The 18597-nt window shown below is 38.8% G+C and overlaps 1 protein-coding gene across 1 annotated transcript in view; it reads left to right on the top strand.

Annotated features, from left to right (window-relative positions):
* Positions 1 to 18597, top strand: part of CERS6 (ceramide synthase 6) — a 97151-nt gene that overhangs the window by 56325 nt on the left and 22229 nt on the right. The window contains exons 5-7 of the mRNA XM_057371718.1: positions 7062 to 7112; positions 9379 to 9471; positions 15731 to 15859. Coding sequence (XP_057227701.1) covers positions 7062 to 7112; positions 9379 to 9471; positions 15731 to 15859 — 273 coding nt within the window. The remainder of the gene's footprint in view (positions 1 to 7061; positions 7113 to 9378; positions 9472 to 15730; positions 15860 to 18597) is intronic.

Raw genomic sequence — 18597 nt, 5'->3', positions numbered from 1 at the left:
GCTAATTGATGTGGTCTGGCATTGTGATCAAAAATAGAAGGCAGCAATAAGACTAACGGGAGTACAGCTGCTTTGCTTCATCAGAGGGTTGTCAGGCATCTGGAGTGCTTGGATGAACGTGTYCACCATTTTTAATGCACTCTTCTTACAGTGCAGATTGAGGAACTACAGAATACATGGAATAGTGTTGCTGGGAACTTGAGCCTAGCTCCTGCAATATTTGTACAGRCCTTCAGCTGCTCTAAAATGTAGTAGCACCACAAGCTGCTCAGCTTGCTCATGACCAAACAGTTGTTGATAATGTTGCCATTGCACATGAAGGCAAAAGTTTTTAGAAGTTTGTTTACTACAAAACAACTAGCAGAGGAAGTGTTAGGGGAAGAAGGTAAACAAAAGAGAGCAAATATTTTGATGGCTGGGCTTGGTAAGGGGACTGGTGRCAGTCTGGTAGAGCAGGGGGAGGAGAGGCCAAAGTCACCAATTTCTCTGGCTGTAGTGTTCTTTTTTTTCTACTCAGTGCATTGTCTTAATCAATATTAGAACTCTTCCAGATTCTAATTAACAGTTCTTTTTGCCAGCTTCATTTTTCATGTAAGTTGTAAGTTGAAATTAAACTTTTAGCAACACAAGACATAAGCGCCAGATCTCTGTGCATAATATTTTTAAAGAGAAAAGTGGATGTGTGTGTGGAGCTCACTCTGCCTTTCCAGACACCATTTTATGTAAATACATCAAAACTTGAATTAATATTTTTTCTCAAAGTTTTTTTTTGGGGCACACATATACTTGCACTTGAATGTCAAGCGCATCTTCCAGTGGTTGCGATTAATCTTGGCCTTTATAAATTCTTCCATGTTTTATGGTTTCTCATTAGTAGAAGTGTAATTTTGAATTATGTTTGGAAATCAGCAGTGCAGTGTGCTGAGGGGAAAGACTGAGCACTGTTCATTGCWGAAGCATTTTTCCCCAAAAACATTTTTTCTACAGACATCAAGCACTAGCCTCTAGAGAACAAAAAAAAACCAGTTCTGCAGAAACTAAGAACAGCTTGCTTAGTCACAGTATGTGAAAARAGAACCTCAGGAGGTTCATCGACAATGTGTCATATTGTCTTCTCTTCTGTAGTTTGCTATGCCAAGAAATGCGAATGACTCCTTGGATCTGTGAAAGATTTATGAAAATGCTATTCCTGGTGTGAGAAGCAACTGCATCCCAAACCAAATTAACAGTCACTGAAAGGAAGAACAGAAAGAAATTGATGCAAAATAGTAGCCATGGATTTTGTTGTTTTGCTGAGTTCTCTTTGTTCCCAGCACTGTTTTGTCAGAACTCAGTGATTCTGTGGATGGAGGGAAGCATACAGAATTCTGATGTGTAGATCACTTGCAGAGTGTCAGTTTATTCCACAGTTCAGCCTGTACTCTTGCCATCATTCGCTGCTAAGGTTGAGCCCTCAGAGCTTGCCCTGCGTGGCCAGTAGAGACTGGAAACTGTCTGATGTATTTTTTAAATCAGCAAAACTTTGGTATGAGAAATTCTTAAGTAATTGCAAAACAAATTCAACAGTGACAAGGGGTGATGCTGTATCCAAGGCAATTTTTCAGAGGAAAATAAGAAAAAGTACATATCTTTAGGAAGTCAGAGAATTTCCAAGACATCATAAGTCTGAAGTACTTGGAGGCCAGGCAAATTTAGTGGAAGATGATAGAAACTTTTAAAAGCTGATTCAAACATTCTGGTTGTTCCTTTAAAATTTTCTGAAAATCAAGAAAAATGAGGAAGAGTTTCATTTTCTTTCTGCTGGAGAGAAATAAGCTGAAAAATATTGATACTTGTGCGGAAAAAAGGTCTCTTTCCGTAACTTACAGAATGGTGGTTTATTTTACGACAATTAATACCAAGGAGTTTTTCTTTAGTTAGAAGRAAAAAGAATAAATTCATTTGTACATGTACATTTGTATTTGTGGAAGCAAATACTTTCATGGACATAYATGCTCCTTAAGAATGAAAGGCTGCACTAGTCTACAGTTATGTTGATCCTCATTTTGCCGAGGAAGAAGATGGGTAGGAAGCCCAAGATTATTGTGGAATTTGTATCTAAGACACTAATTTATTGAAAAATCTTTTGCGTTTACCATCCATGTGTGGAATAATTTTAACAACAGAACATAGAGCCCCTGTCAGGGCAAACTAAGGAAGAGCACTTTTCGTGCTGCCCATTAATCTAATGTTATTTCTAATGTCAGCAGCCATTCAGCATACCATGCCAAGAGGATCAGGTGTTGCAGAAAAAAAAAATAAATCAAGCAATTTAATTCACCTCTGAGCAAGTGCTTGTTCAACCAAATGATGTGCAAGAGGAATGTTTACTAATACACTGAAAAATAAAAAAAATGCTATAATCCCAGTCGTAACTGGGGGGAAATGAACATTGAGACACTATTTAATTTAAGCAAATAGAAATGTGCAAAACCAAGCAACAAAAAAGCCTAACCAAAAAAACTACAACCCAACACCCCAAAACAACTGTTAATTATGAATAATTGTCCTTCTGCTAATGTTAGGAAAGGTGCTGTTGATKAAAAGCCTATCATTTGCAGTTCCTGGGTAATTGAAAGCATGTGAAAAGCGTTAAATGTTACTGTGTTYCGCAGTGAACAGAAAGCTCGTAGTCTCCTCCCCTGCTGTTCCTGTTGCAGTTTTGRGTAGATGAGGTGTAAAGCTCAGGACACAGCGAGGTGTCTGCCCCTGTGAGCAGCAGCCGCTGTTCTGCCTGTGCTGGGAGCTGCCATTGAGGAATGGAGTATGGCTGTGTCACRCATTGTCCGTGTGTGTCACACTGTGAATGTTTGCTCAGGGCTAAGAGCAAATTGCATACAGCATTCTGTGGTTAGGTAAATGCTAATGAGGAGGAAATCTTCGGGCCTTACTTTTACCGCTGTTCCTATGAAAAGCAAGAACCTGCTCTAACTTGATGAATGTAGGTATGAATGCCATGAGACATCTCTGACATCTTTGCTTGTATCAGCCCCAAAAAGATGGGATTGGTAGAGATTTCCTAAAAGTATATATTATCTTGACTGTAATTAATAGTGCTGATTTSYGTTCCACTTCATATTGCTTGTAACTGTCATAACAAATGATCATATGATAAAATCATATTCAAACKCATTAACCAAGCCAGATAAAAATCKTGRCCTTCRGAATTTTCRGAGTAGTGAACATGTATATAGTAAATGTTCTGTATTGTGCTGGTTATGTTGTACAGTTTTASRTGCTAGATTYGGATAAAAACAGCAGGCAGATTATATTTCCTTATTTGATGGAAAAGTSAGAAGATTTTCCCTACTTAGCTGAGAATTTAGTAGGAACCCCTCTGGGAGTTACAACATGCCCACTTGATCAGTTGTAAATCAGGTGCATAACAGCTTTATGTGGTACTCGCAAATGAAAAGTTTTTTATTGTACTGCTTTCTTTCCCACCTCCATTTACTATCAAAACTGACCTTTCACATACTAGATACTAGCAGTATTTGAACAAGACCTGGAGATTTTTACTTCTTTGTGCTTTCTGAAAGCCAGGGGCCAATTAGTGCTTTCTCTAGAGTTRAGTGAAGCGGCAGTGGATACAAAGCAACCCAAGGCTTCTTGCTTAGCATGCGAACATCACAGGTAATTTGGGAGAGGTTTTTTGGTGGCGTGTTTTTTTCCAAAATCCTCAGTCATTCCCTTGTCTCAAGAGAAGTTTTTTTTTTCTGAAAGAATTCTTTAAAATTACTCTATTGAATCAGAGTTGGATAGGTTTGATGGAGGTTTTAGCAGATACTCCTGTAAGGGAATTAATGTGATTTKTTCCTTAATATGGTAAATCTCAACAGACTGAGCAGCTGTTTACCTACTCTGTCATTGATACTGCATTTATTTGGCACTGCTCCAAAATGTRGTACAGTTTCCATCTGAACTCCTTTATGTTCTGTAAGGCAGGGTGTCAGCATTGTAGGGCTGGTGCTTTGTGTCTGGCACAATTCAGTATTGTTTCCAGTTTAAGAGGGGCCTTTTTGGTATTTTGCATTTCCTCTCTTCTCCAGTCCCCCCATGTCCCTCCCTTTCTCAGAGATTATATACCAAGAATAACAAGTAAGATGAAAATTTGGGTATTCAGCAGGCAGTAAAAACAGAAGCATGCTTTTATGTTCATCAAAAAGCATCTGTTGTGGAGCCAAGTCACTGACCTTTTCTTCTGAGCCATCATGGGACTTTTCAGGAAGAGCTGTGCTTTGCTTCACAGTGAACTTGTGAGGGAGTTTGCAGAYGTGTCCTWTGAGCACACACAGGACTCACTTGAGCCCTGGGATGTCGGTCTTAGGTACTTTATGATTAATCCACCTGTCACTAATGTGTCTGGGTCTCATCGTGGACATCAGAGGGGAAGGCTGTGCTTAAACCAAGCTCTTCCTCCACTTCTTCCCTAAAATGCTCCAGGACAAGTGTAACCCAAGTGCTCGCTTCTAAAGCTCTGAAGAGCCAACTCAGGGATGCCAAGGCAAGTCAAGGGGAAGGGAGACGGGGGAGGAAAGAGGGCTAAGAAGGTGGTGTAGGAGCCCTGAAATTTTAACCGGTGCTGCCCACATAGGATCCATTAGACTTCCAAACARCTACTCAGAAGCGTTTTTTCTGAGATGGCAGCATGGCTTTCTGAGCCTTATCTCACTCAGAAGAGGCATGTGTTCTGCAATGCATTGGTCTTTGAGGCTTAGTGCACACATTACATTATTTGTCAGCTTCTGATACCCTTTAGGGCTTTGTGGTTGTAGGCTCCTCCAGTGAGGCTTATTTTATTTAGCAATCACCATTTTAATTGCACATAAACCTCTGTATCTGTAGCTCCTGCAGCAGATATCTCTATGAAGAAGCCTTAATATGTCATAATATTTCTAAGAGAATAAATATGCATTTTTTGCTAGGACCTGCATTTTAGACAGGAAAATAATTGGGTAGGAAGTGTCTCTTACCTCTTGTTGAATGTATGAAAGACAGTTACAGCTTTTCAAACCTGGCTAAAACTATGAATTATCCTAGAATATTTGTATGGATCTAATTTAGGCAGCTGTCAGACAAGAAGTATTTTAGGTTCTGCATATTGTCTTGCAAAGGGGCTGTGGCTGTTTCCAAAGACTTCTTTTACTGCATGAAATCAGGAAAATTTGTATAGCACAGTAAATACTGTGGAGATATTTGCCAATTAATTGATATTACCCAATTAATTGGTATTACCCAATTAATTGCTTCCATGAATAAATTATTTCTAACAGAGGGAAGGAGAAGTTTGGATGAACTTGAATCATTCTTACAGCATCCTTGTGAGAGGCATATTAGAAACTCTAGGTCTGTTACTTCAAACATTGATATACCTCTCAGGTTACTGTAGGAATTATTCTTTGCCRTTTCAGGAGCACTGGGGATATGGGTGTGCAAATTTTATTTTATCTTCTTTTTCATTAAAGGGCATATTCAAAAATATAGGAAGAGCCTTTAATAATCATGTCGCATCACTGTTGACCAGCAAAGGCTATGCGACCTTCTGTAAGACAAATCACAAATAGAAGTTGAGTAACAGTTGGGAATTGGGCTMTAATTCAGAGTAGGACTTGTCCTGTCTTTTATTAATGTATCTATCCTTCCTAGCTACCCTGATTCTCGGCCTGGGGCTTTAACCTTTTGCGTAGAGCCCACCTTCTTGCTTTGATGCTCATCCGTTGAATTTTGGATAGGTTTGTTATTATGGTTTGCCTGAGCTGAGCTGCTCCACCTCTTGGTGAAAACAGGAACATTCCTTCTCTTGTGCAGTGAAGATTTATTTGAAAAACTGGTCTAGGGGGAAGCAYTGAATGCTGTAAGCGTATGCTGTGAGCGCTGCCTTCATCCGGGAGGTTTACTAATGATGCTCTGTCCTCTTTATACTCGAACGTAGAGGAGATGACGTTACGTAAATGAGCTGCATGAAGATCTTGAATCCACCGTTTTCTTTCATGTTTCCAGTGAGATGTCCTAGGGTGGTTGCTTGTAGAGTAGACAAGGTCCAGATGCTGCCAGAACCTGAGATGCAGCTGTGATTTTCAAGACATGCAACTCTGAAATTCACAGAACAGGAATTGCTACTACTTGCTCTCTGTTGATTTGGTCATGTTCTTCCTACGCAGTGTGGAAATGCTTTATGGTTGAGTATGTTCTGTAGAAGACMTTGCCCATGTGGTATTTTCTGTCTCAAATTCACTTAGCTGCTCAGAAAAGGAGGTAAAAACTAAAGAACTCTGAAAGAARCAACCTGCTTACAGTAAAAGATTTAAAAGGCTCTCTTGTGGCATTGAAATAGTCACATAAATCTCATGAAAGCAGCAAAGAAACAGGAAGCATAACAGAGCTTAATCTCTCCAAGTCATTTAGTTTGCCCACCTTTTTGCAATGCAAGAGTCTGTGGATACAGATACATGCTGCAATAAATTTGTCTCTGGCGTCTTCTGTGTTGCTGTAAGATATGAGAGTATTTCCATGTGATAGCAAAATCTAACACTTCTGGATGGTCAAGTCTTCAGCCAGGAAAGCAAAAGGTATGATTTGCAGTTTCCAGCTAATGTGGTAGGGATGAAGGATGGATTCTCTATGGAAGAATGCTTATATAGAATGGCACGTGCATGGAACCTTCTTTAAAATATTTAAGTAGCCTGAGGTCAAAATTTCTTGTGCTATTTAGAAGGTAGCGTGAGCTCTCACCATCCAAGCCCAAGTTRCATTCAGTCTGTACTCTTGCAAAAGTGAGCACCAAAGAATACTCTACCAAAAGTGGTATCATGGGGTACCAAAGAAAAACGGGCAAGTTGTTCTAATTCATGCTGTGAGGCTGAGAAGTCTCCTTGTTCTATTCAGTTTTCATAGCCTCTATCAAAAAATGCAAATTGTAAGCTATATTTACATTTTTGTCCTTCATTTGTATTAAAGATGCACACTTAACATTGCACAAAGTGGTGTGTACAGACCTYTGTTTTGTTTTTTCTCTCTTTCAGACACCCTGGCTCTGGAATACCAGGCAGTGCTGGAGCGGGTATCCAAATCAGGTAAAAATTACAGTGCTGTGTGAAAACAAGYATGGCACTTCTGCAGAGCTCTGTTTTTATTATGGCAGAGCTTTGTGCCAGTATGTTTGTGTGAATGGGCTACTCAGCATTTCAGAACATTGCTAGATACTTCCCATCTTGCTTGAGTTCATGATGGGAAAGATGAACATAGCTGTCACACCCAAATTTCACACATTGAATTGCAAAAGCTCCAGAGAAAAGTTTGCAGTTTAAGGAATTTAACCAGTCTAGGGCATATTTTCTTTTTTTTTTTTCTTTTCCTCCCGTAAAGAGCAGGGAAAGGAGGAAAAAAGTAGTTGCCAGACTGGAAAGTATGAAGAATATTGTCCAAAAAACACATGAATGCCTGTGGCAGTGAACAGTGCTTGACAGGCTGAACAGAGCTGGTTTTCTTGCAGGTTGTGTGTCGTTGGAAGTMGTTCAATGGAGATAGTTCCTTAGAAATCTCAATCTGAGAAAGTTTGAAGGAATTTGGTCATGTAGCCTCAGAAGAAAAAATGACTTAAATTCCACCCAGAGACTGGAGGGTGAACYGAACGACATTAGGGAAGCAGCAGCAGAAATTGAATTGGGAAGTGTTGAAACTTAATCCCTCAGAAATTTTACATACAATTATTTCTTAAATTAATATGGCTGCAGTCACTGCTGCCTCAGCCCCGTTTCCTACTATTTTTGTGTCATTACGTGCAATAAGAGCTTGACTTAAAAAAAAGAAGACCATGAATCTTACTGATTGAAGAACATACATTTACCAGACTTATCAGAAGAACAAGGTCATTTGCAACTTTCAGAATGTGGGAGCTAAAATTACTGTATCTAATATCATTCTAATGGTGAGGGTCCAACATAAGCAAACAGTCAAATTAAAGTCATTGTGAAAATCATTGTCTTGAAGATRAAAATGTCTACTGGGTGCTAATCAGGACTCAGTACTGAGTTTTCAATTTGTTTTCTTGTTTTTTYCATAACTAGATAAAATTTCATTTGTTTGCTACAAATGATTTGTAAATTACGCAATAATTTACAAATTAAATTAATAATTTTTGAGTATTTGTAAAATACTCAATTTTACTGCAGAAATCCAGCCGGAGTTCATTCCAATCAAATGGATCATTTCGGTGCCAGCACAGCCATAAGCATAGGACACTCCTCTTGAGGTTAAGTCTATGGAGAACTGAAACTGAACATTTGAACTAAGTTAAACACACTATTTATCCAAGAGGGAATCCATGACATCTTCAGAACTGCCHTACACTATCACTACATATGAGCTTAGAAATACTATTGCTATTGTTAAGAAAGCTGATATCTTCATTTTTTGCTAGAAATTTTCTTAAGTGAGTTCYCTTGCAATAATGAGTATAATAGTTACAGTTCTTTCCCTTTTTTAATTACATCTAATTGAAGGTCTAKTGTCAATCTCTCTAAATCAGAAGAGGATTGTATTGACCCAAATAATGGCTTTAAAGGATGGATTTTAAGTGTACACATTTTTCATAAAGCATATGTCTGTATTAAAGTAACACCCATAGAGCATTTTCTGTGAGTCCAAGGACTGGTTTTCAGCTGCAAAGAATTTGCCTGCAAATGGGAATGGGAATAAAAGGGATAACTGAAATACTTTTTGTCAAGCAGCTCATACCCTGATTGGGTTCATAATTTTGCCAGTGCAAAGTGTCTCTTACTTTGAAACATCTCTGTAACYATGTTGTGTATCAGCCAAGATGCTTGGTTAATTTTTTTCTTTATTTTCTTCTTTCCAAAAGTTAATATATCCCCAGAAAATTATTAAATTCTTCAAAAGTATGCATTTATATTAGAAAGAGCCCTGCTCAAAGGCCACATTTTCATCATGAGCAGATGAGATTATTTTGTAGCATTACTTTTTTTCCAGTCTGCTCTAGCACCTTTTTTTTGCTATGCTTTAAACGGATAACAGCAAAATGTTTCAATCAAACTCTCAAAACAGACTTAGGAGTACTTGGAATGTCATTTGCTCTGGATTCCTAATGGACAACATCATAATTTTTGGTATTACAGTATCGTGAGGACTAAAACATTAGAGGAGAGTAGGTTGGGGAGCTTCATTTTTCCAGAGCCATCAAGGTTTGAAAGAGGCAACCATGACAGTTTTTCTTTTACATAGGATGCTTATGTATAATTCAATAATCCCCTGTGATTAAACATGTCTGCTATAGAGCACAGTTAGAGACTCCATTAACCTTTTCTCATCTCCATCTTTCAGCCACTGATGCCTGATGTTCATTATTACTACATAGTTGAATTGTCATTCTACTGGTCCTTACTGTTTTCTCAATTCATTGACGTCAAAAGAAAGGTAAGAACAATGAGACTAAAACYACTAAAAGCTTTAAACTTTAACATATCATTCTTAGCTTGAGGAATACCTGTATTGCACGTGCAGTGAACTGGAAATACAGTCCTTTCTGGTGTTTACCTCTGGCAGATAGTAATCGCTGAGAAACTGTGATTGCCTTTACTCTGTTCCTTTTTACTATAATGTGGGGGTTTTTCTGCACATGGAAAGAAGAACCTAAAGCAATCAAATATTGAAGGGCAAATAGCAGCAGCCAAAAAACCCTTCTGTTTTCATACTTGAGTGGAATGGAACAGTTAGTATCTGATAAATGTACTGTTTCTTCTAAGATTTAAMTGATGAAATACCAATAAAAGAGCAAGATTGCCTCATAAATTCACAGTATCCCTTTGTAAGATACAATCTATGAGGGCTTTCAGTTGTTTCTACAACAGGATAGCAAAACCAGGGATACACTTAATATTGAAAAGTTACATTATTTTTAATTTTACCCCTACAGTTAGGAAATTTCAAGTAGCTGAGTGCTGCTGTTAGAGGGCTATTAATGAAAAAAAAAAAAAAGACTGTCCAAATAGAAACATTTTTCCARAATCAGTAGCAACCTCTTCCATATTCCAAGTTCTCTTCTCCAAAGAGAGTCCTAGTCCATGCAGAACAAGCAGCACAACCATTATTCTATAATAACAGTTCATTGACCTATTTTTGCAGGGGCTTTAATGTTAAAAATTAATTTTTTTAAAGATTTGGTAGGATTTTATRATACCTTCATGTGCCTCCTTCAGGTGTCATTTAAATAAATGATTGTAGGCTATGCTAATGGAAAAATCCCAATTTATTAGAATTTTAGCAGGGGCATAACTCTGAAAAGAGTAAATGAAGGATTCAGTATGACCTGAATGAACTTTTCTGCCATTTGAAACCAAAGCGTATTCCTGGGAGTCCTATGCCAGAGCTRCCTGTTTCTATTCCTCTATTTGGATTTCTAAATTATTCCAGAAGTAGAAATCTGAAGAAAGCATYCACAAAATTTAAATCCATATTGGAGGATCAATTATAACAACCAATTATAAATTAAACCAACCAATTGACCAATTACAAATTAAAGCAACTAATTTGTAATGGAAGCATATAAATCCCTTGCTTGCATTGTCTGTAGATGATAAACATTTTGTTAATGATGGTCTTGAAAGAGTATAAYGTCACTGTTTCAAAAACCAGAGATAAACAGTGCTCGGGGGAGCTGTGTGATAGTGGAAATGAATTTAAATCATGAGTAATATTGACTAACATAGTAAGCTGCAGTTGCCAAGTCTGGTTTTTAGTTATTTATAAATGACGTGTACCTGTTATTAGAAAAACTTTAGAGCAACCTGCTGTGGAAATAGGATAGGAGGAGGGCAAGTGGATCGCTGAGAGCCAAGTAACACCCCGGTCACAGATCTGCAGTACTTGAACCCAGAGCAGCGGATCCAAGCAGTGTCCTGTGCACCTGCTGTGTCTGAGAAYGTGCAATGTCCAGCAGAGCAGGAGCACAATATCTGCAGTGCAGGGAGAGCAAGTTAAAAGCTTTTCATTAYCAGCACCCTGCAGGTAATAGTGGAGATGCCACATTTATAACCTGTTAGATCAGTCTCCAGTTTGGAGTTCAGAGACAGTGCTTTTGTAGTGTACGCGAAATTTATAAGAAGGAAGGTCAGACTGGAGAAATGCAGCTGTGCCCTGGTGTCACACAGTAAAAYTCCCTGAGTGCAAGGTGCCAAGGAAATCCAGTGAGTTGAAAAAYGTTAGTACTGAAGATTATAGTAGTTGACAAAAAGGGGTACAAGCTTGGCAGAGACACCAGGTCTGGCAACRCCATAGTAGTTCTCCTTCAAAAGAAGGTTTAGTTTAAAATAAGTGKAAACCTTGTAATGCACCCAATATGCAATGTGTGGAATGGTGCCCATGTGAAATAGGGATCTGTTTAACAGGAAGAAGCAGAAAACTTGCCAGCTAATATCAGGTGCTATATTAGTATTTCACAATTGGCTTGTATGGAACAGATGACCATTTCTCAACCCAAGAAAGCTGTTGATGTTTTCATGTTACAGTGAAAGGAATACTTTTATCTAAGTCTTGGTCTTTGCTTTAGATACTTTGAATTCAAAGCAGCGGCTGTGTTGTATTCTGTGATGATCAGAAGTGCCCAGGCAATCTTGTGCATTACAGGAATTCAGCCAAATGCTTTTTTTCACGTAGTTGGGTTTCTCTGAAGGAGAGGTGCAGTGTGTCCTTGYTGAAAGCAGCAGCACTCAGCACTGGCCTGACTCCAGCACTGGTCTTTTATTTGCTGTAGAGAATTTTATTTGCTGTATTTGCTTATAGCTCAAGAGAAATTGTACTTGCTGGTTTTAATCTCCATTTTATTCTTCTMTGATAGCAAATTGATGACTTCCAAAATTATCTCCTTCATTTTTTCTGACTTTCAAATAMTTGCTTATCTTTATTTAGGTGTTACAAATCCCACCAGATTGTCTTTGMCTGACTGGAGGTGTGAGCAAACTARGCCTTAGCACATTCCTACTRTTGGCATTAAGYCAGCAAACTCTGTATATTAACATCTGCAGTTTTATAGTGGCATGTTGTTAGCTTCATAAATATCTACTGTGTTGCTGTAATGATATTCTACCCTTAAGTGTGTTCACTGTCAAAGACTGCAACCTAGTATGAATTGGTGTTTTATCATCTTTGTCCGGTTTCCCATACGCCTGTTTGTAAAGCACTGAAAAAAAAAGATGAGGGAATTTTGTTATGTTTCACAGGCACCTGATGAACCTTGAAAGCAGTGAGGCTTATTTACATGCTTCCTGGCTACCTGAAATATTGTTTAACAGAAAAATATTTGACAATTACTTGTAAAGGAATGTATAAAATTTCTACTCAATGTTTTAACAAGTTTGTAGAAAATGAATGAGACCTTTCTGAGTATTCACACCTTTTATTTTCAAGCATTTGGCAATTACTAGAGCTTCTGTGTTTTACTTTATTTATTTTAAATGACAGTTTACTCATTCCAATAAYAAAATTATCTGTAGCTGCTAATTTTCTTCAATGCTGAATTTTGATTCTAGAAAAGTMGCATTATATTTTGATTAATTTGGATACTAGATCTCTTTCTTCAGAGACTTTTCTTGGTAGAGACACAGAATTGATTTCTTTTGTTTCTGTGGAAGCAATTTAGATTGCATACGTTTTGCAAACCTTTCTYTTTCCTTGCTGATGTGCAACAGGAGCTACAAGGGTGTTGTTTTGCCCTTCAGTGGCACTAATGCTCCACAGCCTCTTGGCASTTCAGTCAAAGAATGTGGCATGTTAAACAAATGTGGGTGGGAGAAGCCTTAATTCCAGAAGGCTTGTCTACAAGTTGAGACCCRTGGGGTTTCTCTGCTGTCTGCCCTGTGTTCTTCCCACTGACRGTGTCTGGAATCGGTTCTTTCTCCTGTTCTTCACCACAGATTTTCATGGGCACATGACATCTTCCAGCAGTTACAACTACAGGCTACAAATCTTCTGCATATAAATACATCTTTCACAAACAAACATATGATTTTAAATATATTAACAAAAAAAAAAAGTTAAAAAGCCCATTCCTGTACAGCAGCTTTTCTGCTGTATATGGGTAAAGGCTCTGGAGTAAGCTGGGAACACAATGCCATTTGGCATTATGCGGACTTGTCCCATTCATATCTGTGTTCATTAGCCTTGTGTATAACTAAAATCTAACAGGCAGCATCTTCAGAGCATAGTATTAATTAATGACTTAAAGGAATATCATAAACTGGAAAGAAGCAAGCCCAATAACAAAGCAATCTTGTTTATATCATTACTACTTTTTTTCCAAGTTTTCTGTAGGTCAGTCCAGCCTCTCTGTTTCAGAGGTGGCAGAGTCAAGTAACTGTCTCTTTTAAGAAACATTATTACAGAAGGAGTTCCCCGTACAGCATTTCTTTAAGAAGACTCATGCAAAAATGCAGAAGACTGCTGCCCAAGAACATTAGGATTGCTTAGGRATAATCCATATTGTCAGAAATGCCTTGAAGAATATCCAAGAGGGACTAGAAATCTTGTATTTGTAGAACACAAATGTGTCAGCTGTGAAAATAGAGGAGATTTTCTGCTTGACTTTTTGCCCTATTTTCACTGCCCATGTGCTAACATAATTGCATTTGGAAGGAAAATTARGAACAGTGCCATAGTATTTGCAGCTGAAGGTGGTAAAGAGCTAGGCTGCAATATGGCCATAGGGGAATGCTAGGTGCTTACTTCTAATCTCAGGGAATAATGTAGGTGCTTTGCTGTTTTTGTTATTGTGAAATGCTCTCCATGTGTGGGTTTCTAGTTACTGAAATGACTAAGATGCCATATCCTTGTTTCCCTTAGGACACTCAGAAAGGGAAACATCCTTTGTCTTTTTCTTCTGTCTACTTGGCAAAAATGGATTTAAAATGATGACTTGATATGACTGCTGAATGTATTTTATTGTGTTCCATGCTGCTGGAGGTCAGATAAACTGGCATACTAGTTTCTGCTTTTAGTCTTTTTATCTCTTTTCTCCCTTTCCCTGCCCTCCTACCCTTCCTCAATTTTGGAAGGTGATCTTTTGTGTTGGCGATATTGGTGGTGCCTGCTGAGGAGTAGGAAACAGGATCTTGTGGCACCTGATAGCATTAAAGTGATAGGCTGGGAGCAGGTTCTGTCCCTCTTGAGTTAATGAGACTGCCCAAGCTGCAGGTTTTTCCATGGACTCCAGGGGTACACTGCAGTGAAGGCAAGTGTGGGTAGTGAGAGGCAGTGGCAGTGCACATCCTTAAAAGCAGTGGTGCCTGCTACATTCCCAAAGAGAAGAGTGGGAGCACTGTGCAGTTACTCTTCTCAGTGCTGRAGAGATGGTGCAGTCAGGGGCTGCAGCTGCTGCTTTTCCAGAGTTGCCCTGTGTTAGTTGGAGCTCATAGCATTTTTCTTGGGGCCCTCCTGCCCAACACATGTACCTGCAGTTCCTTTGCAAACCAGGTGCTGCCTCTCTAAAGGATCTCAGTTTCAGTTTCTCTCTGTGGGCCACTTAGCTGAAGACTACCACGGCTCAGCAGGACTGGCCCATCAACTCCATCAGAAAGCCAGATTCCAGCTCCCAATACACTTGGTGAGCAGGATGCCTGAAGGARCTGCTCCTTTTGACTGGTTCTCTCAGCTTTCAGGCAGCTCTACATGAAGTCACTAGGTCTGCTGGGAGCTGTGGTACAAACTTTGCATGTGGTGCATGGAGAAACTTCCCAGTTAAATGTTGCCTGTRTTATTTTCCTAGGGGTTTTTATATCACTTTCTCAAAGCTGTGCAGGTAGTTCAGTAAATKCCAACAAGACTTCTTTTTGACTGACTCAGTGCCTTGCTGAGAAGAGTCTCATCTCTGCAGGTCCTGTTCTCTCGTTAATCAGTCTGGGAGCCTAGTCCAGGCAGATCATTTCCTCTGTTTTATCTGCCCCTTGACGAGTATCTGTGAGTGTGATATTGTGTGAGCTTCACTGCTCCCAGATTTTTCAATAGCAACAGTTACTTTCTGGCTAAATAACTGCGAGTTCCTGCTCTGGAGACCAGCAAGCTTGCATCATTTGGGAGGCAGTGGATTGGAGCCAATTAGGAGATGCACCAGCTCATTTGGAGACCKTTCTGACCCTGTTACAGTGTGAAGACAAAGCACCTTGATTAAAAACAAACAAATAAAAGCCTGCATCTGGAATTCTCTCAGTTGTCCTTGGCAGGTGCCTGTTTTCCTAGTGCACTAGAAATGTGTTTAGTGTTCCTTTGTAGCTGTTTTCTCTCTTCTGAATGGTGCATTATTTGGCACTTTGTTATGTATATCGTTATATTCATATGTGATTTGGTGCGTAAAAAGCATGGTGGAATTTGATTTGTGTGTACATATGCCTTTTCAAAGTAACTTCAGGTGTTTACTTAGGTTAAATAACTATCAACTGAGAAGCATAGTCATTGCCTAGATTTCAGTAATATTTTTGCATTCAGTTAACATACAGTGATTATTTTGTTCAGTCTAAATGAAATATAGAGCAGGGCATATAATGCACTTATACATACATCTTGTAACTWAAACATACTGCTGGATTTAAAAAACATCCATCTATTTTTGTGTATGAGTACTGAATATTAGTGTTTGCTTAATTGTTTTTTGGTTTTTGTTCTTTTTCCCCTGCTTTTTCTGCTCTAGGATTTTGGAATCATGTTTACACATCACATCGTAGCAGTCATCCTGATTACCTGCTCATACATAACCAATTTGACACGAGTGGGAACCTTGATCTTATGTCTCCATGATGTGTCTGATATTGTCCTAGAGGTGAGATAATTCATACATCATTGTGTCAGTAGGTAGAATCTTTTTGCTATGCACAGTAAGTATTTCCTAAGCCAGTTCAAGATGGTTATGGTGATTAATATGGTGTGTTTCCTTGCTTAGATATACTGTGCTTGTAGCCGTGCATATTTCTGATTTCAGTCTGGTTCATCCCTTGACAAGTTGCTTGTACAGAGCAGAGACTGTTACCCATTGCATGCCTGGGAGGGCTACACACAGATTTTAAATATAACRTGGGAAAATCAAAAGCTAAAGTTGCCAAATCTAGAAAGTGGTGACAGTGGGTCACCTAGCTCTTAACCCTCTGWCATGGAGTAATAACCCTGTGTCCAAAACAATCAAGGTGTCATGGTGTGTCTGCTCTGCTGGGTGGAGGGTATTGGACAATTTAGTGACTATTTGAGCATGGTCAGTGAGCTGACCTGATTTTCCAGGTTCCCATGCCTTTGGATCCCAGTAACAGCATTAAGTAGTTGGATTTCGAGAAGAAGGGATCATTGAAATTCTTATGAGATGATCTGTAACTTTCATGGTGGCCATTTAGAGATGTCATCSTTTATTTTCATCAGTTACACGACCCTGGGTCGTGCTGGTATTTGGCTGGCTGTGAACTTTCCTCCAAAGTTACTAACTATTTTGTCTGAAATTRTTTTTTATTCAAGTACCTGCAAGGATCCTGTTATGCAAGAATATGGACTCAGTGCATGAGTCACCTATTGCAMAATCAAAATCCTACTGTTCTGATTCAGTAGTGCTGTAAATATGGTTTTATTTTTAATTTTTTTTTTAAATCTAGAAGGCACATACTGCTTGAGAAAGAAATCGAAAGATAATGTGGATTTCTCCTGATAGAAATGATTACATCTTTGCAAGTTTATTTTTCTGTTTTAGCAGTGTGTATAGCTGTGATTTTACATAAACTTTATTCATTCCTCTTTTCTGACCACCAGAAAGAAGTTCTTAAAGATGTTTATTYTAGATCAGACCAGTGTCTGTGGAACTATAAAAACACTGGAGAGYAGCTGTAATAGGCTAGCTAAAACCTTACCCTCTGTCCATTCACTAAGACAGAGGAATTGCTGGTATTCTCATGTAAGTTGCAAACATTCAGCAAATATGCTTTTTCAGGAGGCGCATACTTAAGTGGTCTTTCTAGTTAATTCTTTCAGTCTGTTTTAACTGGAAATTCTGCTAGGACAGTGGGTCACAGCCCTGGTGTCATATGAGAGGAGATGGACTCTTGCACACTGCTGATGTTTCTGAGGGGAAAGTCAGTGCAGAGRAGAAAAACTATCAAACTGCAAAAGAAGTTGGTTAAATAGCTTGCCATGATGGGTCAGTTGTGCACCTGACCTGTGTTGCCTATTATATATCTGTAAAAAGAAAAAGCTGTTTCTGGAGGCCACTAGACTCTTTTCATCTACCATTTCATAATGAAACATTTCCAGTGGAAAAGCACCATTTTTTTCTGTTCTCAAAAGTAGTGTGCATTGGTGGGAATGCTGGAGGTGAGATTTTTTCCACAGGTTTTAAGGATCGGGAAGTGTGGAAGAACCATAGTAGGATTTTCAGGAATATGTRGACCTGTGTTATACTCAGCTGTAGTAATGGTTTTCAAACACAGAAAATTGTGTTGTATTGTCTCGGATGGCCAAATTCMATCCAGCAACAACATACTTTTCCCTTTTTTTGTACTCTTACTTTATCACTATGATTTGTAAAATTATAATTTGTTATTGGAGAACTGATGTCCCAATAGCTGTACTGTTTTTGAGAAATGACATGATTCTACTGCAAGTTGCTGTAGAATCATCAGCTTCATGCACTATGAAACCAGTTTTTTAGACTGCCACCATGGGAATACATCCAGAATTCCTGGACTGGRTTTTCCATCCTCTGAAAATTAAGGAAGTTAGTAACGCTTCTACTTTGCATGTTGGCACCCAAGCATTCTCTTTTTCTTCAAGCCAGGCTGTGAGTACAAACTGCTTGCAAATTCATTTGTGTTCTCTAGAAAACAGGGCTTATTCAGAAGGGTTACATTTTCTTTGCAGCACTGGTGGCTGTCCTCATGTTCTGTGAGCTTCCTAACTTGGTTTCTTTAGTGAGGAATATTCTTCATGTTCAGGTTTTTAGTGGGAACATTGCAAAAATTGGGTAACATCCAAAAGTGCATATTTGGTTTTGGCACACATATTATCTGTTTCTCTGATTTGAGTCCTGCATTCAGAATACTATTCTGTATGCATAGTCGTGGTAATTTTGCTCCCTSTTAGCATTCTGGAAAATGTGCACAAGTATCTTCTCAATATGGGAGCTGGATGCAGGTCTCCTCAGAGAGCAGCTTTGAAAGGGTTCCCAGTGACTCAACTGGACTCTGGATACATTTGAGAGAAAGACGAAGAAAGACTGTCCCTATATTGAAGCAGATGTTATTTAAAAATAATTAACTGCTTACACACATTAGCACTCTGGAAGCAGCACAGACATCTTAAAACAAGCTTCCTTCCCTATATGCCATTTTCTTCAKGGAGAAAAGGTCAAAGAAACTTCAGGGAAATTCAGTGTTTTAATGAGCAGTTTCAGAGAAGAGTATTGAATTAGTGAATCTTTCACTGGGAAAGAGTCAGAAGACTGCATGAAGACAAATGAGAGAAGCATGAAAAAATAAGCATCAGGCAACAAGTTAGAAARAAAAAGTTGAAAAGAGAGCCTTGGAA

Source organism: Malurus melanocephalus, unplaced genomic scaffold, assembly GCF_030028575.1.
Source record: "Malurus melanocephalus ecotype Western Australia unplaced genomic scaffold, MMel_1.1 scaffold_155, whole genome shotgun sequence".
In the NCBI taxonomy this organism is placed as follows: Eukaryota; Metazoa; Chordata; class Aves; order Passeriformes; family Maluridae; genus Malurus; species Malurus melanocephalus.
Note: the sequence above shows the minus strand (reverse complement) of the source record. Positions and strands in the feature narration are given on the sequence as shown.